The sequence below is a fragment of the Bos taurus genome, chromosome 4 (genome assembly GCF_002263795.3).
Source record: "Bos taurus isolate L1 Dominette 01449 registration number 42190680 breed Hereford chromosome 4, ARS-UCD2.0, whole genome shotgun sequence".
In the NCBI taxonomy this organism is placed as follows: domain Eukaryota; kingdom Metazoa; phylum Chordata; class Mammalia; order Artiodactyla; family Bovidae; genus Bos; species Bos taurus.
Genome location: NC_037331.1, coordinates 44026297 through 44049865, shown reverse-complemented (window position 1 = coordinate 44049865; position 23569 = coordinate 44026297). Strand labels below are relative to the sequence as shown.

The window sequence follows — 23569 nt, the reverse complement described above, 5'->3', positions numbered from 1 at the left end:
TGCTGCTGCTAAGTCGCTTCAGTTGTGTCCGACTCTGTGAGACCCCATAGACAGCAGCCCACCAGGCTCCCCCGTCCCTGGGATTCTCCAGGCAAGAACACTGTGGTGGGTTGCCATTTCCTTCTCCAATGCATGAAAGTAAAAAGTGAAAGTGAAGTCGCTCAGTCGTGCCCGACTCTTAGTGACCCCATGGACTGCAGCCTACCAGGCTCCTCTGTCCATGGGATTTTCCAGGCAAGAGTACTGGAGTGGGGTGCCATCGCCTTCTCCAAAAGTCAAGTTTTTTGAGGTATAATTCACACAAAGTAAAACTCACCCATCTAAAAACAAAAAAATATACAACAAAAACCCCAAAACTTTCTCCAAATCCAAGGTTGCAAAGATTCTCCTCTACATTTTCTTTTGGAAGTTTTTTTACTTTTAGGATTTACAATTAGGCCTATGCTTCATTTCAAGTTAGTTTTTATAAATTAGTTAGAGTATGAGGTGAGGAACATTTTTTTACATGAGGATGTTAAAGATCAGTTGTTCCAGCATCATGTTGGAAAATATGGTCATCTTAACGGATTAAAAAAAAACCAAACATTTAGCAAAATTCAATACCTAGTCCTGATTAAAAACCCTCCACAAACTTGGAAGCGAAGGAATCTCCTCCACCTAATATAGGCATTCATGACAAACACACACTCAGTGCCATGCTGCTGCTGCTGCTGCTGCTAAGTCGCTTCAACCGTGTCCGACTCTGTGTGACCCCATGGACTGCAGCCCACCAGGCTCCTCCGTCCATGGGATTTTCCAGGCAAGAACACTGGAGTGGGGTGCCATTGTCTTCTCCGACTCAGTGCCATACTTCACCATAAAAGACTGGATGATTTTTCAAGATCTCAAACAAGGCACAGCTGGGCACTCTCACCACTTGATTGTTCTGGAGGCCCTAAATGTTATAATAAGGCAATAAAAGGAAATGAAAGCCATCTACATTGGACAGAAAGAAGTAAAACTGTCTATATGCAGACATGATCATCTTAGTAGAAAATTCTAAGGACTATTATACAAAGCTAACTGAATTAATTTACAAGTTTACAAGAAACAAGGTCAATAAAAAGATCAATTCTAAGGGCCAAAAATGGCATTTGGAAATTGAAATTTAAAGACAGTGCCATTTACAATAAAATACAAAATGTGAAATACTTAGGGATAAATTTAATGAAATATATACAAGACCGATCTTCTGAAAACCATGAAGCACTGCTGAGAGAAAATGAAGATCTAAGTGGAGTGAATTACCATATTCAAGGAAAATAAGACTCAAGGTGGCATATCACTCACACTAATTATTGATTCATTGTTCAGTCAAAGATTTTAGCTGGCTTCTATTTTAAATTCTATTTAAAAAATAGAAATTGACAAGTTACTTCTAACTGGAAATGGAAATGGAAATGTAAAATGCCAAGTATAGCCAAAACAATTTTGAAAAAAGAGCTAAGTTTGAGGACTTATCCTACTTAATTTTAAGACTTATTTTAAAACTGCAATAATCAACACAATGTTGTATGACTGTAAGGAGAGACATTTAAATCAATGGGACAGAATAGAGACTATAGAAATAGACCTAAAAATATCTGGTTAGTTAATTTTTGAGGAAGGTGCTACTATAATTATAATACAACAATGGGAGGAGGAGACTTTTCCCAACAAATGTGCTGAAACTTTAAATACCCATATGCCTCTCCATCCCTCCTCCAAAAGAACATTAACCTTTACATCACAGCATACACAAAAATTTGAAATAGTTAAAAATTGCAAATAGAAGAGCTAAACTATAAAAGTTCTAGAAGTAAACATAGGGAAAATCTTGTGACCTCAAGTTTGGCAAAGATTTCTTAAGATACAAAAAGCATGAGTTAAAAAAGGAAAAATTATAAATTGGATTTCCTCAAAACTCAGAAGTTTTGCTTTTCAGAATGAAGAGACTAGGAAAGATTGAGAGAAAATATTTATAAAACATTAATAAGCAACTTGTATCCAATCTCCAATTAAAAATAAAATTAAAAAAGGACTGTATCCAGAATATGCAAATAATTGTTACAATGATATGAAAAACTATTTTAAATGAGCAAACAAAAAATTGAACATATGTGTAAACTAAGAAGATATATAAATGGCAACTAAGCCCACAAAAAAATGCTCAAAATAATTAGTCATTATGGAAATGCAAATTGAACCACAAAATTATTAGATACTATTCAAACCTACCAAAATGGCTAAAACTAAAAATACTGACAATACCAGGTATTGACAAGGATGTAGAGCAGTGGGAACCCTCATACATTGCTCGTAGGAGTATAAAATGGGACAGCCATCTTGGAAAACCATTTGACTGTTTCTTACAGAATCAAACATAATTTACCATTTGACCCAGAAATTCCATTCCTAGGTGTTTACCCAAAATATACATTCACATGAAGACTTGTACTTAAATATTCGTAGCAACTGTATTCATAATAGCCAGGAAAGAGAAATAAACATCTACCAAATGGAGAATGGCAAATAAATCATGGTGTATTTATACAATGGAGTATCATTAAGCAATAAAAGAAATGAAATATTGATATCCATAACAATGTATATGAGCTTCAAAAACCTTATGCTAAATGATAGAAGCCAGAAACAGAGAAGGCAATGGCAACCCACTCCAGTATTCTTGCCTGGAAAATCCCATGGACAGAGGAGCCTGGTAGGCTGCAGTCCATGGGGTCACTAAGAGTAGGACACAACTGGGTGACTTCACTTTCACTTTTCACTTTCATGCATTGGAGAAGGAAATGGCAACCCACTCCAGTGTTCTTGCCTGGAGAATCCCAGGGACGGGGGAGCCTGGTGGGCTGCCATCTATGGGGTCGCACAGAGTTGGACATGACTGACGTGACTCAGCAGCAGCAGCAGCAGAAGCCAGAAACATGTATGATTCTACATACATGAAATTCTAGAAAAGGCAAAACTACTAGTGGTTTCCTGGTGCCTGAGATGGAGGGGACAGAAAGGGAAGGAGCACTGACTGTAAAGGGGCACAAAGGAAATTTTTAGAGCAATGGGAATGTACATGGCAGTGATCACACCCTGTCCATATTTGTAAAAACTCATCAAATGTATACTTACAATGAGTTTTGTTTAACATAAATTATATACCTCAATAAAGCTGATTTTTTTAAATTTACTGAATTCATGTTTCCCCATTCCTCTCCTACTCCTGAGTATGAGACCCAAGTTCAGAGTTGTTAGGTAGCATTATAGTTCAGGGTGGCTGTCTAGTTAGTGGTGTCTGACCATTCTGATTCCTCCTGAGATGTGTATCCACCTGGGTCCCCTATGTGGGCCTCCATGCTGGCATCTTCTGAGAATCCTACATCCCCATTTGATGCTCAAATGTATGATCCACAGAACTTTCTGAAGTAACGTCTTATCATAACAGCAAGGGCTCTTGGGGTGCAGCACTCCCGGTCACCCTCAACACCTCTCCCACTCCACTCTAAAATCTCTTCAACCCTCTCTGCTTTATCACATGAAAGGGTAGGACTGATGATGGCTCTGGAAACTTGCCACTTTCCCCAAGTCCTATTTGGCAAGAGAGGCACATTATCCCTCTGATGTCCTGCAAAGTCCAAGTTTCACTGTCTCATTTCTTGAGCTTGATCATGAGTGGACACAGTGCCTCAGGGGACCATGCCAGCTTGATTCCTCACCACCTCTCCTTGTTCCCCAGCTCAGAAGGTGTTTTGATTTATTTTATTTTTAATTTCTTCTTCCAACGTACAATAGGAAGATTATCTTGCTAAATATTCTTCTAACCCTATCAGTTCAGTTCAGTTCAGTCGCTCAGTTGTGTCCAACTCTTTGCGACCCCATGGACTGCAGTGCTCCAGGTTTCCCTGTCCATCATCAACTCCTGGAGCTTGCTCAGTCTTATGTCCATCGAGTCGGTGTTGCCATCCAACCATCTCATTCTCTGTTGTCCCCTAGTCCTCCTGCCTTCAATCTTTCCCAGCATCAGGGTCTTTTCTAATGAGTTGGCTCTTCCCATCAGATGGCCAAAGTATTGGAGCTTCGTCTTCAGCATCAGTCCTCCCAATGAATATTCAGAACTGATTTCTTTTAGGATGGACTGGTTTGATCTTGCAGTCCAAAGAACTCTCAAGAGTCTTCTCTAGCATCATAATTCGAAAGCATCAATTCTTTGGCACTCAGCTTTCTTTATGGTCCAACTCTCACATCCATACATGACAACTTGAAAAACCATAGCTTTGACTAGACAGACCTTTGTTGGCAATTAATGTCTCTGCTTTTCCAGTACTCTTGCCTGGGAAATCCCATGGACGGAGGAGCCTGGTAGGCTGCAGTCCATGAGGTCGCTAAGAGTCGGACACAACTGAGTGACTTCACTTTCACTTTTCACTTTCATGCATTGGAGAAGGAAATGGCAACCCACTCCAGTGTTCTTGCTTGGAGAATCCCAGGGACAGAGGAGCCTGGTGGGAGGCCATCTATGGGGTCGCACAGAGTCGGACACAACTGAAGTGACTTAGCAGCAGCAGCAGCAGTAGCAGCTTTTCTAACCCTATAATAAACAATGTAAAAACCTTTGCTTTTAGAGGAAGGAAAGAAATTGAGTAAGGGATGCTGCCTGGGGAGAGGAAGACAACAGTAGAGATCTGCCTTGGACCAGAGGAAACCTGTGAACAGGAAATACTCATGCAATGAAAATAGAAATCTGTGAAATTTCTAAATATGGGAGAAGGAACTTGCTTGCTTTACTTACTATCTGAAAAGTTGGCTCTTCCCACAGGGCTTCCATGGTTGTCTAGTGGTTAAGAATCTGCCTGCCACTGCAAGGTACACAGGTTTGATTCCTGGTCCAGGAAGATCCCACATACCACAGAGCAACTAAGCCCCGCAAGCCACAACTACTGAGCCCATACACCATACACCACGCGTACTAAAACCCATGCACCTAGAGCCCATGCTCTGCAACAAAAGAAGCCGCTGCAATGAGAAGCTTGTGCACCCAAACGAGAGAACAGACCCTGCTCTCTGCAACTAGAGAAAGCCCACATACAGCAACAAAGACCCAGTGCAGCCAAAAATAAATACCAATAAAATCTAGGGAAAAAAAAAGTTGGCTCTTCCATGACTCAGAGTTGACACATATTCTTTCTAAGGACTTTTAAAATTTTTAGTTGCTCCCTTTCTGCTTCTCCAGTACCCAATATCCTACACAGTCTTTCTTATCTTAGATTTAAACATCTCACAGTGGGATTTGAAGATTAGATTTACCAGGACTCTCACACCAAATCCTAAGGAGAGCTCTGGGACAAAATCATGCTAAAGAGGACCCAGGTCGCCTTTTCCAGACCATAGATTCCTGAAATAATTTGGTCCAGTCCCAGGCTGACCTCTGTTTATTTTTTTCCCTATAAAAATAATCCAAGGTATACTGTATATGAAAGCAGAGGAACCAGGCAGAGATGCGAGGAGGCTGCCATTTATTGAGGACTATATGCTGAATCTGGGCAGAGACTTTACATACACTGTCCCATTTTATCTTCGCAATAACTCTTAAATCATCTTTCAGTTAAGGAAACAGCCACTTAGAGGCTGAATGTCTTGCCCAGGGTTATACAGGAGGAGGGGAGGAATGAGATAAGCCCACACTGAGGAACTTCCAAGTAGTCGATCCATTAGCCCATGCTGTCATCCTGGTAGACTACGTAAAAGACACTCATCCCAGTCTTAGATGGAATAACAGAAGAAGGGGGAGGACAGAGAGGAGAAGAAGAAGGGAGAGACCTGGGCTGTGGCAGATCGGAGGCAGTGACAGTCCCATATTTCATGAACACCTTTGCTAAGGAAACAGACCCATGCAGACACACAGATTCTCCTGACTGTGACACGGGGAAGAGAACAGGTGTAAATGAAGGAAGAGGTATGCAAGGCAATGGTCTGATTAGATAGGACAGACAAATGTTGGAATGTTATGAATGTGCTTTCTGGTCTCATGTTTTTTTAATTCAAGCAAAGATAATAGAATTTGAAAACCATGGACATTTTCATAGCAAGAGTGAGGAATGGCCTACAATGTGAAGAGTTTTAGGTTGTATGCACATGTGTAAGAATCTCTGTTTAACAGACCTTCTGGGAGACTGGCAGAAGATGGCAGAAGATGTCAGAAATGCCCAGAAATACTTGGGCATTTCATACCTCCCACAGGCTTTGATACTCAGTCTCTGCTTAATACTAAATTATTTGGAAACTATTAGGGAGATCAATAGGACCTCTCAGGCACTCTGAATTTCTGAAGCCTGACCGGACTTGTAGATTGATTGTAAATTATTGCAGATGTAAGATCCAGCATTTCTTGTCATACTTCGTATATGTGAAGGCATTCCTTTGCTCTGTAACTATAACAACAGGTTCTATAGCCCATGATTTTACACAGATCAGTCTTAAGGCCTTTCGGACTGACAATCACTGTTCTACAAGCATTAATTTGTTTCTGATTTATACTCTGCTGGCCTGCTCTTTCCCAAAGGCATCCTAGCCTTACATCTTTGTGGCTACAGAAGTTGAATTCCATCAGCCTGCCTGTGTTCTTGACCCTGCTTTCCACTACTGGAGGCCTAGGGGCAAGAGCTTTGCTAGGACCATGGCAAGTGTCCCACAGAGCAAAATGCAAAAGGGTAAGGGATTTAGAGCAGTAAACATGGGTTTGAATAAATACTGTCGTTTATTGCTGTCTGATCTTAGTCACATCATTTATATTCTCTGACCTTCAATTCCCTCACCTATGAAATGAAGATAATTATTCTTATGGAACATGGCTGTTGTAAGGATTAAGTAAAAGGGAAAGTTTCGTTTAAATAGTAAGGGACTATATAAATGTTCTTATAATTAGGTGCACAGGTAAGTGACCACTGGGCAAGAGTAGCTGCATGCTAATGGGGGCAATCAGGAGGATATGTTAGAGACAAAAATCATGTCAGTTTCACATCTATGTAGAAGAACTGTTTCTATGACAGTTTTTCTACATAGATGGTACTCACCATCACAACCCAATATGTTATACCCACTCAGAAATGAGTAACATAGAGCTCCTTTTAGCAGTGCAGATTTCTAAGAAGAAAGCAGGAAGCTTTAAAGAAAGGATAGCTTTTCTTATATCCGTGTTTGGGGGGGCGGTGTTCAGGAGGAAGTGATAGAACTATGAAATGAGTTGGGAGTGGGGCTAGAGCTCTCTCAGCATCTTTCCATCCCAGAGAAGGGAGCTCATCCTGTAAGAGTCCTGGGTTCTCTATGATCATGGGCAGTTAACAGTTCCTCACTGGTCGTGGTGGTTGTTTAGACACTGAATCATGTACGACTTTTGCAACCCCATGGACTGTAGCTCGCCAGGTTCCTCTGTCCATGGGATTTCCCAGGCAAGAATCCTGGAGTAAGTTGCCATTTCCTTCTCCAGGGGATCTTCCAGACCCAGATATCAAACCCATGTTTCCTGCATTGACCGGCAGATTCTTTACCACTGAGCTATCTGGGAAGCCCTCCTCATTGATTACACATGCATATATTATCATTTAAGACAACTCTCTAATACTGTGAACATTTACTTTAAAGTTTAGATATGCACTTGGAGCTTCCTCTCAAGAGTTTTAAGTGTATGAAATGTTTTTAATTAAAGGATGTCCAAGCAACATTGTTAGTTTAACACTTTGATTATGAACCAGATTTTATCTACTGACTGCTGCTGCTGTGAAGTCGCTTCAGTCGTGTCCAACTCTTAGCAGCCCCATGGACTGCAGCCTACCAGGTTCCTCTGACCATGGGATTTTCCAGGCAAGCATACTGGAGTGGGGTGCCATTGCCTTCTCTGCTACTGACTGCAGTGGTTTTATTTATTTTTTTCTGTACAAGAATGGCTTTTTGTGGGGTTTTTTTCAAGATTCTTTTTTGAGTGACTCTTTTTCTGTCTCATTTTTTTTTTTTTTTTTTTTTAGGAACAGAAAGAAGCTGTGGTTTGATTTGTTGGGTCTTTGAATGACAAAGCTTTTCTATTCCCTCTTCTTAAAAACATGACATGAAATCTGTATCTATACGTTATTAATAAAAAAAAGTTTCAAGTATAATCTTGTCTTTGCATGGTACTAAAGGATATTATATAATTGTACATAGAATAAAGTACCTAGACATGAATAAGTTCAATAATTGTATCTGTTGCATTTAAGACTGCCAATGTCTTAATATCTGATAATGATCTTGTTGTTATTGTTGAGTAAATTGGATCCGAGGTGACTGCAGGCTGTGTGTTGCGTTGGCTGCCCAGTATTCTGAGCCTGTCACACTGTGGACCAGAGGCCTCTCAGAAAGAAAAGCCTTCAGTGTAGACTTTAACGTTACCTTCAAAAGAGCATACACGTGTAATCACAGAGATACACTGACAGGATTGAGAGGCACTTGCCCTACAACTTTCAATATACCACAGTTTTTTAACCCCGTTTTGACATTTTTATGTTTTTTAATAAATATAGGAAACTGAAACAACAAAAAATTAGGTGTCCCAGACTTTTCCCGTCCTCCAAGGGGTCTAGCTCTGAATTACTATAGAAATGTTTATGTAACTAACCTTTTATAGCAGTGGGTGATGGGGAAAGGAGCATGTGATTATGTTTCCAGGGCAATTAAAAATGCTAAATTATGAAAAATAATGCCCAGGTTCTGTGTGGGGCAAAGAAATACTAGTTTGACTTTACAATACACCTCACTATTCTAAGATAAGCAAAATGTGTGCCCGTTAGTGACTAGTGATATCAAAAGGCAATACGGTGGTTTCCTGCTACATCTACTTTGAAACAAGCATTGCCATTTCACCTTCAAAGTCATATCATTTGTGTATCCTGCCCATTCTCTGGTGTGCAGGGTTTTCAGTTTTTTGCATGTGTTTCTTGTAAATGTCAAGACAAATTTCCTGAACAGTGCAAAATCAAGACAAAATGATCACCTCTTTAGTTTTAGGGAAGAGGAAGTAGTGGTGTATCTTACAAAACAAGGCATGCCCTGCAATGTGTATTGCTTAATTATTCTCTGGGAAGCTTCCTATTTTGGCTCTGTCTTTTAGCCCCGAGGTGAAGTGTGAATAATAGAGGAGTTGAGTGTTCTTCTGCAATGGGACTAAAGCTTTTTCTTTTCTTCTTTCCTCCTTTAGCGGCCTTTTGTTTTTCTGTGTCAAAGCTCAGTACGTGTCCTTTCCCTTCATACAGCCACAGCCTCTCTCCTCTGGACTCCTACAATGTAGCATGGTGCTGCCTTGGTACTGCTCTCAGTACCTCACCTTCCAGTCAGGGTTGCTTCCCTGCAGACCTTTCCCTGCGAATGGCACTCACTGGGAACATGTAGTTGCCCCATAACCCTGCTTCTGCATCCATGCTTTCACAGCATCTCCTTCAGTTACTCATAATTTTTATATTTATCTCTGTGATTCTGTGATTAATTGCCATCTTGCTCACCAGTCTGTGAACCTCCCTGAGGTCAGGGACTTGTCTGGTTTTGCTCACTATGGCATCCATCTGCTACCCATAGCACAGGGACTGGCTCAAAGCCTCTAAATTGTCTCCTTGCCTCCAAATTCACACCCTTTCCAGACCATTCTTCTCACTGCCAGCAACATCTTTACAAATTCAGATAACACTTCTCTGCAAAAAATGTAATGGCTCCCAATACATACAGATTAAAATCTAAATTCTAGGATACAAGTTTCTTTTTAAGCCTTACCTACATTTCTAAGAAAACTGCTTTTTATTTAGGTTTATTTTATCTTCATGGACTACACTAAAATCTATGACTGTGTGGATTACAACAAACTGGAAAATTCTTAAATAGATGGGAATACTAGACCACCTTACCTGCCTCCTGAGAAATCTGTATGCAGATCAAGAAGGAACAGTTAGAACTGGACATGGAATAACAGACTGGTTCCAAATAGGAAAAGGAGTACGTCAAGGCTGTATATTGTCACCCTGCTTATTTAACTTATATGCAGAGTACATCATGTGAAATGTTGGACTGGATGAATCACAAGCTAGAATCAAGGTTGCCAGGAGAAATAGCAATAACCTCAGATATACAGCTGACACCACACTTATGGCAGAAAGCAAAGAGGAACTAAACAGTCTCTTGATGAAAGTGAAACAGGAGTTGAAAAAGTTGGCTTAAAATTCAACATTCAAAAAATGAAGATCATGGCATCTGATCCCATCACTTCATGGCAAATAGATGGGGAAACAATGCAAACAGTGGCAGACTTTATTTTGGGGGGCTCCAAAATCACTGCAGATGGTCATTGAAGCCATGAAATTAAAAGACACTTGCTCCTTGAAAGAAAAGCTACGACAAACCTAGACAGCATATTAAAAAGCAGAGACATTACTTTACTGACAAAGGTCCATATAGTCAAAGCTATGGTTTTTCCAGTAGTCATGTATGCACATGAGAGTTGAACCATAAAGAAAGCTGAGTGCCAAAGAACTGATGCTTTCAAACTATGGTGCTGGAGGAGACTCTTGAGAGTCCCTTGGATGGCAAGGAGATCAAGTCAGTCAATCCTAAAGGAAATCAGTCTTGAATATTCATTGTAAGGACTGATGTTGAAGCTGAAGCTCCAATACTTTGGCCACCTGATGCGAGGAACTGACTCACTGGAAAATACCCTGATGCTGGGCAAGATTGAAAGCAGGAGGAGACGGGGATGACAGAGGCTGAGATGGTTGGATGTATCACCAACTCGATGGACATGAGTCTAAGCAAGCTCCGGGATTTGGTGATGGACAGGGAAGCCTGGCATGTTGCAGTCCATGGGGTCGCAGAGAATCGGACACGACTGAGCAATTGAACTGACTGATTGTACCTTATCTTGTATGACATAGAAATTATTTCCCTGCATTCCTCCCTCTTTAGATTGTAAATCGCTTGCATCTTTGTAGACTCTTGATTTTCGTAAAATGACTCAATAAATGTTTGCGTAATTGATTTAGGTATTATGGAGATATATGGCTCTAGAATCACTATGCTTGATAGCTATGTAGTTCTTACACCAGGCATTTAGACGTTTTATAAATATTCTCTTGTTTATATCATTGTGGCCTATGAGTATATATTGTTCTTTTATTTATGGCTCTTAATTCATATTGACTGCAGCATGATAATATTAGTACAATGGGCTTTGCTATATTAACTAATCCTTGAATTTTTTTTGTCTGTTAAACTTTGGTATCTACTTAAAGCCTTTCAGTCTCTATATTTAACTAGATTTATTAGTGTTTTATATTTAATTCACATGAGACATTTGCACTTGCCTCTATTGTGTTTTTTAACTTTCTTACTCTCCCTTTCTTTTCTAACGGTTGAAGTTTGTCTGATAATGTCTGTCAGAATTCCATTAGTGTCCTTTAGTTGCTTTCCTAAGGAGAAGGCCATGGCACCCCACTCAAGCACTCTTGCCTGGCAAATCCCATGGACGGAGGAGCCTGGAAGGCTGCAGTCCATGGGGTCGCTGAGGGTCGGACACGATTGAGAGACTTTGATTTCACTTTTCACTTTCATGCATTGGAGGAGGAAATGGCAACCCACTCCAGTGTTCTTGCCTGGAGAATCTCAGGGATGGGGGAGCCTGGTGGGCTGCCGTCTATGGGGTCGCACAGAGTCAGACACGACTGGAGCGACTTAGCAGCAGCAGCAGTAGCAGTTGCTTTCCTATGTAAAATGTCTTACCTGCCGTAAAATATTTAGAATGTTTTCAAGACAGTAGAGCCTGAAAACATCAACAGACTCAAGAATTTGTGCAAATTCAGCATGACATCTTCTTTCGTTGCCCAGGTAAGCTGTACCATATTTAAAGGTGCCATGCTCTGAGAAGACAGCCTGAGCTTCTGTTTTCAGGTTAATGCCATCTGGATTATAAAGATTCCAAGAGCCTTGAAAATATACTTTTAAATAAATTGGTGTACTTTGCTTTGCAAAACTGTAATGGCAGAAAACTGGAAACATTCATATATTTATAAATAAGGGATTATTTGAATAGCTTGTGGCATACCTATGCAAAGGGGTGCCTTGCACCTGTGAAATGAAATGAGAACTATCTCTACAAATATACAAAGATATTTAGGGAGTTCTTCAGTATATATTATTAAGTCTAGCTGTCTAGGTTTTGCTTCAAAATAATATGAGAGTGGAAAGGGAAAATGAAAGGGTTTAGATAAAACAAAATTACTCGAATTGTTATTTGTTGAAGTTACTATGGTTATATTTGATATATTTCTTAAAGAAAAGGCTAAAAGAAAAAGCTGAAAATAACAGTTATGACCTGATGTTCTGAAGAAAATGTTTTGCTGGGAAAGCCCTAAACATTTTTCATCCATGAAATGATTGAACGTACATATTTTAGCTTATTAACACAAATATCTAAACACTCCAGTGTTCTTGCCTGGAGAATCCCAGGGACGGGGGAGCCTGGTGGGCTGCCACCTCTGGGGTCGCACAGAGTCGGACACAACTGAAGCGACTTAGCAGCAGCAGCAGCAGCAGATCTGTCATCAAGCCATTTCCAGTTCCCTGAAGACTTAAACAATAAACTGATTAAGGTTGTGATACCTTAATAATAACAGGTACTATTTTTTTTTAAACTGTATTATGACATTAAAAATGTGTGTGTTAAAGGAGGGGCAGTCCAAACAATCTCAATTACTATTAATATCACATAAGGAAAAACAACCAGACATTCGGTGCTTCATGATGGAAGTGCATGCTACAACTGTGAAGGGTTTTTGTAGCAAGAGGAGGAAGGCAAGTGCATGTGCAATTTATGGCTGTGGCAGAAAAGTGGAGATGGTAGAGTGGAAGCTACAAGTCCAGAGGCATTATCACATCTAATATGCATTTTCTTTATGAAACAGAAAAATTAGTTACTATCACTTCCATTTTAGAGAGGAGAAAACAATCAATCAGTGATATGCCTGTGACCACTTTAATAAATTCAGGAATCAGAGCCCGCCGTGCCATCTAGATTCATATTTTAGAACATATTTTCCATATTAAAGGAAGGAGGAGCCGTATCATCAGAGTAGGGATAACATAGACATAATAGGCAATATGCGCTCAACAAAACCTTAAAATTACATAGGCAGAACACTCTTTGACATAAAGCAGCAATATATTTTTGGATCCTCTCCTAAAGTAAAGGAAATAAAGGCAAATATAAACAAATGGAACCTAATTAAACCTAAAGCTTTTGTGCAGCAAAGAAAACCATCAACAAAATAAAAAGACAGCCTACTGTATGGGAGAAAATATTTCCAAGTGATATGACCAATAAGGGATTAATATCCAACATATATAAATATCTCATACAACTCAACATCAAATAAAACAATCAATCAAAAAATGGGCAGAAGACCTGAAAACACATTTTACCAAAGAGGAAATGCAGATGGCCACCCAAAATGCACATGAAAAGATGCTCAACATTGCTAATCATCAGGGAAATGCAAATCAAAACTACAATGAGATATCACCTCACTTGTCCAAATGGCTAACATCAAAAAGACCACAAGTAACATAATCTGCCATTGATGTGGAAAAAAGGGGAACCCTCCTACACTGTTGACGGGAATGTAAATTGGTGCAGTCACTGTGGAGAACAGAATGGGGCTTCCTCAAAAAACTAAAAATAGAACTACCATGTGACCCAGCAATTCCATTCCTTGGTAAATATCTGAAAAAACACGAATTCAAAAAAATACATGGACCTCAGTGTTCACTGCAGCACTACTTACAACAGCCAAGATATGGAAACAACCTAAATGTCCATCAACAGATGAATGGATGAAGAAGATGCAGAATACTACTCAATGGAATACTACTCAAGTCATAAAAAAGAATGAAATTTTGCCATTTGCAGCAACATGGATGGACTTGGAGGGCATTACACTAAGTGAAATAAGTCAAACAAAAAAGATAAATACCGTATGATATCGCTTATATGTGGAATCTAAAAATTGGAACAAACTAGTGAATATAATATAAAAGAAACAGACTCATAAAAATATAGACAAACAAGTGATTACCAGCAGGGAGGTACAAACTGTTGGGTGTAACATAGGCTCAAAGATGTATCATACAACATGAGGAATATAACCAGTATTTTGTAATAAGTGAAAATGGAGAGTAACTTTTAAAAATTGCATAAAAATTAAAAAAAATTAAAGCAAAAAGAAATTATGACAGTTGAAGTGATCCTGTCTAGTAAGAGAAGAAAGCAGGTATGCTCATCTGTCGAGTGAAAATTCACATATGCGGAGATCAAAAGAGCAGATTAGATTGGCATTCTTCTATGCAATGGAGGCCTCTTACCAGCTCTCAGAGGAGCGGCCATCCCAATGCCACCAAAGTGAACCAATAGAAACCTTGCTAGCCAACATAGGGGTCATTTTAGAAAGGACTCTAGGTCCACTTGACTACTTGAGGAAATCAATGGTCAATAATCAGGGCTGGTTTCAAGGATGTGTGACCTGTGCGGTGATAAAATGACCCACTTTTGGAGGGGCCAGTACTTGGCTTAACGTTCTGGTGTCACCAGCTTGAAATACCAGCTTATGTTTTGTAAGTGGAGTCCGATGGAAGAGCTGAGCATATGCACACGAGCACAGAGACCGGCCTGCATCAGGGTGCACAAGCACACAGGCCTGCGCAGTGGCAGCAGCAGGCAGTGTGGGTATCGGGCAATTAGCCCGGAGGCCTTGTGCACACGTGCATGCCCAAGGCAGAGTGGGGCGCCACAGGCTGTTGTTTTTTATGTTTCCAAAAGTAATTTGAATTAACTTTGTGCTATATTTTAAGGATAAAGGTTCTGTTTATTAATCCAATCAATGAATAGTAATTGAGTGCCTACTACAATACTCAGTGAACAAAATTAGGTTTATTTTCTGCCTTCATGGAACCTAAATTCTAGTTACTAATTATTTTTTCCAGTTAGTGAAATAATCTACTCTTTAAAATCGGAAGTATTGCTTTGAGTGTATCAATGGAGAGCATCTTTGCAACAAAGCAGCCTTTTATAGTAATGTGATTGCAGCTAAGTTTCCTGACCTAGAATTTCATTGAACAGATTACTCTAATTGCTTTTATTATCCTATCCTCCATTAATTTTACTTTATAACTGAAGATATCCATAAATAGCTAAATATGGAATGATTTTATTTTAGAATTGTGAAAAATGGAAGACAGTACCACAGACACAGACCAAGAAGAGGAAGAGGAGAAAGGTGGAAAGGCGCAAGAGGACCCCATTTATGCCACTGCACCCACAATTAACATCCAAGATGAGCGATTTGTTGATTTATCTACAACTCCAGCTTTCATTTGTCTGCATGAGGTACATATATATTTATTTATTACTCCCTTTATAAATTATTACAATGAGACTTGCCTCCTTACCTACTTAAAAATTCAGATGAAGTTAATATCATCATCAAAATAATTTATCATATGTAATCTGTATGTGATACATACTGTTTCAAGCTCTTTAAAGTAGTCCCCACCTTCTCTTCTGAAAGCCTATCACATAATCCTGGACTAATGCAGTAGTGTAGGCTCGATGCTTTGAAGGCATAATAAATCTTTACATACATGCAACTACTTAAGTACATTCTGTCTGTTGGTAAATTAATTAAGAGAGATTTCTTTCATTATTGGATAGACTACTTCAATAAAATGAAGATAAAAGGTTTTATCTTATAATGATAGACAGAATATACATTTAGTTAACTAAATGTAGTTACTTCAGAAGGGCACTGAAATATACTGTTTTCTATTAGCAGAGAAGCAAAACAGGAAATACGATTTTTGTTACATTTTTTTCTGATTTTTTTAAAAAATAAGATGAACATTTAGGAAATACCCCAAAATGAGGAGACTGTTTTCTTTAATAGTAACTGACCACATAGCAACTTGTCAATTTTGAGAGCTGTACTTGAGAAAAGAGCTTAGAGGGCATATGAATTCTGGACTCCTAAATTTACATGAATATAACTGAATAAAACATCTAAGAAATTTGATAGTAATATTAAGCTAAAAAAATCTTTGGGTAAAATCAGAGTTTACTTAAAACCAGAAGCAAAAGTAAATCCCCACCCAAATATTTTGTTGGTGTAAATGTTTTGAATATTGTTGAAATTTTGTTTTACATATACATAGAAACGACATATCAGGAACACCTGATGTCAGTTTGTTCCATTACTCATGTTTTCAGCTTTTATCACTTGGTTAAGGTGGTGACTTCTAGCTTTCTTTTCTATAAAGTTATGTTTTTCTTCTCGAAATTAATAAGGCCCTATGGGGAGATAATCTGAGGCTATTTACGTATCCTCTTTGTTGTCATTCAGTCACTAAGTCGTGTCCAACTCTTTGCAACCCCATGGACTGCAGCACACCAGGCTTCCCTGCCCTTCACTATCTCCTGGAGTTTGTTCAAATTCATGTCCATTGAGTTGGTAATACTATCCAACCATCTCATCCTCCGCTGCCCTTTTCTCCTTTTGCCTTCAATCATTCCCAGCATCAGGGTCTTTTCCAGTGAGTTGGCTCTTCCCATCAGGTGGCCAAAGTATTAGAACTTCAACATCAGTCCTTCCAATGAATATTCAGGACTGAGATCGAATGGTTTGATCTCTCTGTAGTCCAAGAGACTCTCAAGAGTCTTCTCTAGCATCATAATTCGAAAGCATCAATTCTTTGGCACTCAGCTTTCTTTATGGTCCAACTCTTACATCCATACATGACTACTGGAAAAACCATAGTTTTGACTGTATGAACGTCTGTCAGCAAAGTGTTATCTCTGCCTTTTAATCTGCTGTTCTTCCAAGGGGCAGGCACACTTAATTTCATGGCTGAGTCACTGTCTGCAGTGATTTTGGAGCCCAAGATAAGAAAACCTGTCACTGTTTTGATTTTTCCCCATCTATTTGCCATGAAGTGATGGGACCAGATGCTATGATCTTTATTTTTTAAATGTCAAGTTTTAAGCCAGCCATTTCACTCTCTTCTTTCACTTTCATCAAGAGGCTCCTTAGTTCCTTTTCACTTTCTGCCATTAGAGTGATATCATCTGCCTATCTAAGGTTGTTGATATTTCTCCTGGCAATCTTGATTGCAGCTTGTGATTCTTTCAGCCCAACATTTCACATAATGTACTCTGCATATAAGTTAAATAAGCAGAATGACAATATACAGACTTGTTGTACTCCTTTCTCAATTTGGAATCAGTCAGTTAGTCGTTCCATGTCTGGTTCTAATTGTTGCTTCTTAACCTGCATACAGGTTTCTCAGGAGACGGGTCTGGTATTCCCATCCCTTTCAGAATTTCCCACCATTTGTTGTGATCCTCACAGTCAAAGGCTTTAGCATAGTCAAAGAAGCAGATTTTTTTTTCTGGAATTTCCTTGCTTTTCCTATGACCCAGCAGATGTTTGCAATTTGATCTCTGGTTATTCTGCCCTTTCTAAACCCAGTCTGTACATCTGGAAGTTTTCAGTTAACATACTGCTGAAGCCTAGTTAGAAGGATTTTGAGCTTTACTTTGCTAGCATGTGAAATGAGTACAACTGTATGCTAGTTTGAACATTCTTTGGTATTACCCCTCTTTGGGATTGGAATGAAAAGTGATCTTTTCCAGTCCTGTGGTCACTGCAGAGTTTTCCAAATTTACTGACATACTGAGTGCAGCACTTCAACAGTGTCATCTTTTAGGATTTGAAGAAGCTTAGCTGGGATTACATCGCCTCCATTTAAGTATCCTGCTCTGCTAAAATTTTCACCTACTAGTTTTACATCTCTGATGATTCTTCCCCAAATTAATTATTACTATGATGGCTGCAAAATGGCAAGTTTCTTATTCCATCATTTCTTCTACAATTATTAGTCGGCATCCTACTGTAAGGTAGAATGTTCTCTTCTTTCCTGTATCTATCAATCCATCCATCACCCATCAGGGTGAACTTATGAGTTCTTATTCTACTCAGTGAGTTATAATCCATCATTGCCATTATTCATTTTGATACTTCAATTGTCCCAGATTTGGTCAGTGTAACTCTTTCAAGAAGGCTCACTTACCCTTTTGACGTGTTCCTAAGATTCTTTATGTACTTCTTAACTTTCTGTCATAAGAATATATTGCACGTTCAGCTTGCATTTTCTTTGCTCCAACTCTGCGGCTGCTACTGCTAAGTCACTTCAATCGTGTCCAACTCTGTGTGACCCCATAGATGGCAGCCCACCAGGCTCCTCCGTCCCTGGGATTCTTCAGGCAAGAACACTGGAATGGGTTGCCATTTCCTTCTCCAATGCATGAAAGTGAAAAGTGAAAGTGAAGTCGCTCAGTCGTGTCCGATCCTCAGCGACCCCATGGACTGCAGTCTTCCAGGCTCCATCCATGGGATTTTCCAGGCAAGAGTACTGGAGTGGGGTGCCATTGGCTTCCCCGTTGCTCCAACTCTAGGATCAGCCATTTCTCAAAGGATTTTTAGTTCCCTTTTCAGAGGAGAATGATATTTGAAAACTAAGATCTCAGTGCTGGATGTGTTCACTGCTACTGGACTATCATTGCTTCTAAGTACTCTTAGAGATAGGAAATAGGCACATAAATATATTTATTCTATGCAAATTTATATATATTTCTATCTATATCTTTATATATTTATAATGATGAGTTTATACCTCTATTATTCATGTTTTCAAATGATCAGGGTTCTCTATTTCTTCTAAAATCCATCATATGTCTAACTTTGAAATAGTATTTCTACTTTCATACCACTATTCCTAATAATTCTATCAAATAAGGGAACAGTTTATTTCTACCAAAGTGAAAGTGAAAGTGAAGTTGCTCAGTTGTGTCCGACTCTTTGTGACCTCATGGACTGAAGCCTACCAGGCTCCTCTGTCCATGGGATTTTCCAGGCAATAGTACTGGAGTGGATTGCCATTTCCTTCTCCAGGGGATCTTCCCGACCCAGGGATCAAACCCAGATCTCCCACATTGTAGACAGACGCTTAACCATCTGAGCCACCATGGAATTCTACCAAAGGTTATGCTAACAATAAAAATTATAGTCAAATTTTGTAAGCCACAGATAAATAAACAGGAAATGTTTGCTTTGTAACATCAAAGGAGAACTTAGGACAACTTCTCCTGAATATTGCTCTTCAAGGTAACGATTCATTAAATATTTCAAGAATCTGTTAATACTCATGTATGCACAAATTATAGCTATTAATCATTGGGTATGGTCCCCCCCCCCCCCCCGCCCTGATATAGTGGATACCTTTGATTATAAGGTCAAAGAACTGTCCAGCTGTTTTGGGTAGTATTTACACCAATGATTTTACTGCCTGAGAACTCTTTTTTTTTTTTTTTTTCAGCCAGCAAAAGTCTTGCATAGTGAATTATTGGCTTAAAACAACTTTACTTCCATAATAAACACCCTTGAGGTTATTCCTATTGGCATCTAGCTTTATTTTCTAAGATTCACAAGTCTAAGATTCCCAAGTCTTATAATTTTTTAACCTATTATATATAAGCCTTCCTCCTTCAGTTGTCCAAACAGAAGTTGAATCTGCAGCATAACAAAAGTTCTGAAAGAAAGCAGTCAGAAATCCAATTCTAAAGATCCAGATGCTTGGCATCTCACAGAAAGAACCAGAAGCTGCTGACGCATTTATTGTTGCTAATGCTAGCCATACAATTGGCCCAGTGCTACTTAATTGTAAAGCATGGATATCATGCTCTCATCTAACATTGCACACAGAATGTGTTCCGCAGTCATGGCACTCTGCGATTTGGGCCCAAACTACTTTTGCAATCTAATAGTTCACATAGCCCTCATGATCTTCTGTTTATGTTACTCCTCTTAGTATGGAGTCTCCCATATTTAGATGGCTAGTAAACTAGCAACATATTCACAAAGCATGATGCAAGGTCATGGCTGTCCATAATCCTCCTACTTATGTTGCCTCTTGAAAGACTATGGTACTCCCACTAAAAAGAAATCAGATCAAACACTTGCAGAGGCCACCCCTTGCAAACCTGCATCGGTTCCCAACCTTTTAGAATCTGGCTTAGTTCCCACATCTTTCAAGAAACTGTATCTGAGCAGCCAGCGCACAGTATTTTCTCCAACCTGTCAATTCTTATGGCATTTGTAGGCTGTACCTTTCACTTGGTACAGGATCATTAACAGATATTTACTGAATATCTTCTCATCATGCAGTATTTTGCATAGCAGATTTAATTCCTCACTGATATTATGATCACATTAAACAGTAAGACTTAACAGGGCAGGGACTACATTGTGTTAAATCCACTCTTTGGGATTAATGTTCAAAGTGGTGCTTGGGAATGAAGTCACATCAATGGATTGTGTGGGTTAATTCTAGACACCTGCTCCTCAACCCTGCCATGGCTGCCTAATGATGAGGACTGACACTCTACAGACTTCTCTTGTCCTGTTGAAAACTTTTATTTAAAAAAATTTTTGTTAAGGTGTAACATATATTCGGTAAACACAAATACTCAGGGTATAGCACTTTTTTACATATGCCATTAACCAACATGTTCAGCACTAAATTCATTATTCTCCCGATCCTAATTCTCCTCCTGTGTTCTCTTTATTAGCTTGAGGGTTAAATATCTCCATTAACTATTTCTTGAATTTATCTCTTCTTCATTCATGCCATATTTACACTGACATGAAAATATATTTCCTGCAACTCAGTAGTGTCCCTTGAAACTCTTCCAAGTCATTGCTCCCACCGAAGTTAGCCACTATTCTGACTTATCACTACATATTAGTTTTGCCTCTTTTAAAAAATCATATGAATGGAATCATAGTACCATGATCATTCTTGTGCATGCTTTATACTTATGAAGTCATTTATCTTGGGTGTATACCTAGGACTGGGGTTCCTGTGTCATAATTTAGGCTTATATTCAACTTTAATTGATATCTTCAAATATCTACTACTGTGGCAAGAATCCCTTAGAAGAAATGGAGCAGCCCTCAAAGCCAACAAGAGTCCAGAATGCAGTACTTGGGTGCAATCTCAAAAACAACAGAATTATCTTGGTTCATTTCCAAGGCAAACCATTCAGCATCACAGTAATCAAAATCTATGCCCCAACCACTAAACAGAAGAAGCTGAAGTTGACCAGTACTATGAGACATACAAGGACACCAAAAAAACATGTCTTTTTCATCATAGGAGATTGGAATGCAAAAGTAGGAAGTCAAGAGTTACCTGGAGTAACAGGCAAGTTTGGCCTTGGGAGTACAAAATGAAGCAGGGCAAAGGCTAACAGATTTTTGTCAAGAGAACATGCAGGTTATAGCAAACACCCTTTTCCAACAACCCAAGAGACAACTATACACATGGACATCACCAAAAAGGCAGTACTGAAATCAGATTGATTATGTTCTTGGCAGCTGAAGATGGAGAAGCTCTATACAGTCAGCAAAAACAAGACCTGGGGCTGACTGTGTCTCAGATCATGAACTCCTTATTGCAAAATTCAGGCCTCAGTTGAAGGAAGTATGGAAAACCACCCAGCCATTCAGGCATGAACTAAATCAAATCCCTTATGATTATACAGTGAAGGTGATGAATAGATTCAAGGGATTAGATCTGGTAGAGAGTGCCTGAAGAACTATGGATGGAGGTTTGTAACACTGTACAGGAGGCAGTGATCAAAACCATCCCCAAGAAAAAGAAATGCAAGAAGGCAAAGTGGTTGTCTGAGGAAGCCTTACAAATAGCTGAGAAAAGAAGTGAAAGACAAAGGAGAAAGGGAATGATATACCCAACTCAATGCAGAGTTCCAAAGAATAGCAAGGAGAGGTAAAGCTTTCCTAAACGAACAATGCAAAGGAATAGAGGAAAACAATAGAATGGGAAAGACTAGAGATCTCTTCAAGAAAATTATAGATTCCAAGGGAACATTTCATGCAAAGATGGGCACAATGAAGGACAGAAATGGCAAGGACCTAACAGAAGCAGAAGAGATTAAGAAGAGTTGACAAGAATACACAGAACTGTATAAAAAAGGTCTTAATGACCCAGATAACCATGATGATGTAGTCACTCACCTAGAGCCAGACATCCTAGCATGTAAAGTCAAGTGGGCTTTAGGAAGCATCAAAGATACTAGAGGTGATGACATTCCAGCTGAACTATTTCAAATCCTAAAAGATGATGCTGTTAAAGTGCTGCACTCAATTTGTCAGCAAATTTGGAAAACTCAGCAGTGGCCACATGACTGGAAAAGATCAGTTTTCATTCCAATCCCAAAGAAGGGCAATGCCAAATAATGCTCAAACTACTGTACAGTCGTGCTCATTTCACATGCCAGCAAGGTAATGCTCAAAATCATTCAAGCAAGACTTCAGCAGTATGTAAACCAAGAAGTTCCAGATGTACAAGCTGATTTAGAAAAGGTAGAAAAACCAGAGATCAAATTGTGAACATCTGTTGGATCACAGAGAAAGCAAGGGAATTCCCGAAAAACATCTACTTCTGCTTCATTGATTATGCTAAAGCCTTTGACTGTGTAGATCACAACAAAGTGGGGGAAATTCTGAAAGGGATGGGGATACCAGACCAACTTTCCTGTCCTAAGAAACCTGTATGCAGGCCAAGAAGCAACAGTTAGAACTTAATGTGGAACAACAGACTGGCTTAAAATTGGGAAAGGATTACATCAAAGCTGTATATTGTCACCCTGCTTATTTAACTTACATACATAGTACATCATGCAAAATGCCAGGCTGGATGAATCACAGACTGGAATTAAGATTGCCGGGAGAAATAGCACTCTAATAACAGGAAGCGAAGAGGAACTAAAGGGCCTCTTGTTGAGAGTGAAAGCAGAGAGTGAAAAAGCTGGCTTAAAACTCAACATTCAAAAAACTAAGATCATGCCATTCAGTCCCATCATTTCAAGGCAAATAGATGGGGGAAAAAGTTGAAACAGTGGAAGATTATATTTTCTTGGGCTCCAGAATCACTGCAAATGGTGACTGTAGCCATGAAATTAAAAGATGCTTGTTCCTTGGAAGAAAAGCTATGATAAACCTAGGCAGCATATTAAAAAACAGAGACATCACTTGGCTGACAAAGGTCTGTACAGTCAAAGCTATGGTTCTTCTAGTAATCATGTACAGATGTGAGAGTTGGACCATAAAGAAGGGAGAGCACCGAAGAATTGATGCTTTCCAATTGGTGTTGGAGAAGACTCTTGAGAGTCCCTTGGACAGCAAGGAGATCAAACCAATAAATCCTAAAGGAAATCAACCCTGAATATTTACTGGAAGGACTGATGCTGAAGCTGAAGCTCCAATACTTTGGCCACCTGTTGGGAAGCACTGACTCACTGATGCTGGGAAATACTTTCAAATGACTTTCTGAAAAGACTGTACCAAGATACACA

At 39.3% G+C, this 23569-nt stretch overlaps 1 protein-coding gene across 2 annotated transcripts in view; it reads left to right on the top strand.

The window, feature by feature from the left end:
* The window catches only part of CCDC146 (coiled-coil domain containing 146), a 141502-nt gene that overhangs the window by 8081 nt on the left and 109852 nt on the right, over positions 1-23569 (top strand). The window contains exon 2 of one of the 2 annotated variants that reach the window (XM_005205333.5): positions 15300-15469. In XM_005205333.5, coding sequence (XP_005205390.1) covers positions 15311-15469 — 159 coding nt within the window. In that variant the 5' untranslated portion in view covers positions 15300-15310. Of the gene's footprint in view, positions 1-15299; positions 15470-23569 lie in introns of those variants that run through there. The other variant, NM_001205487.3, reaches the window with a different exon arrangement.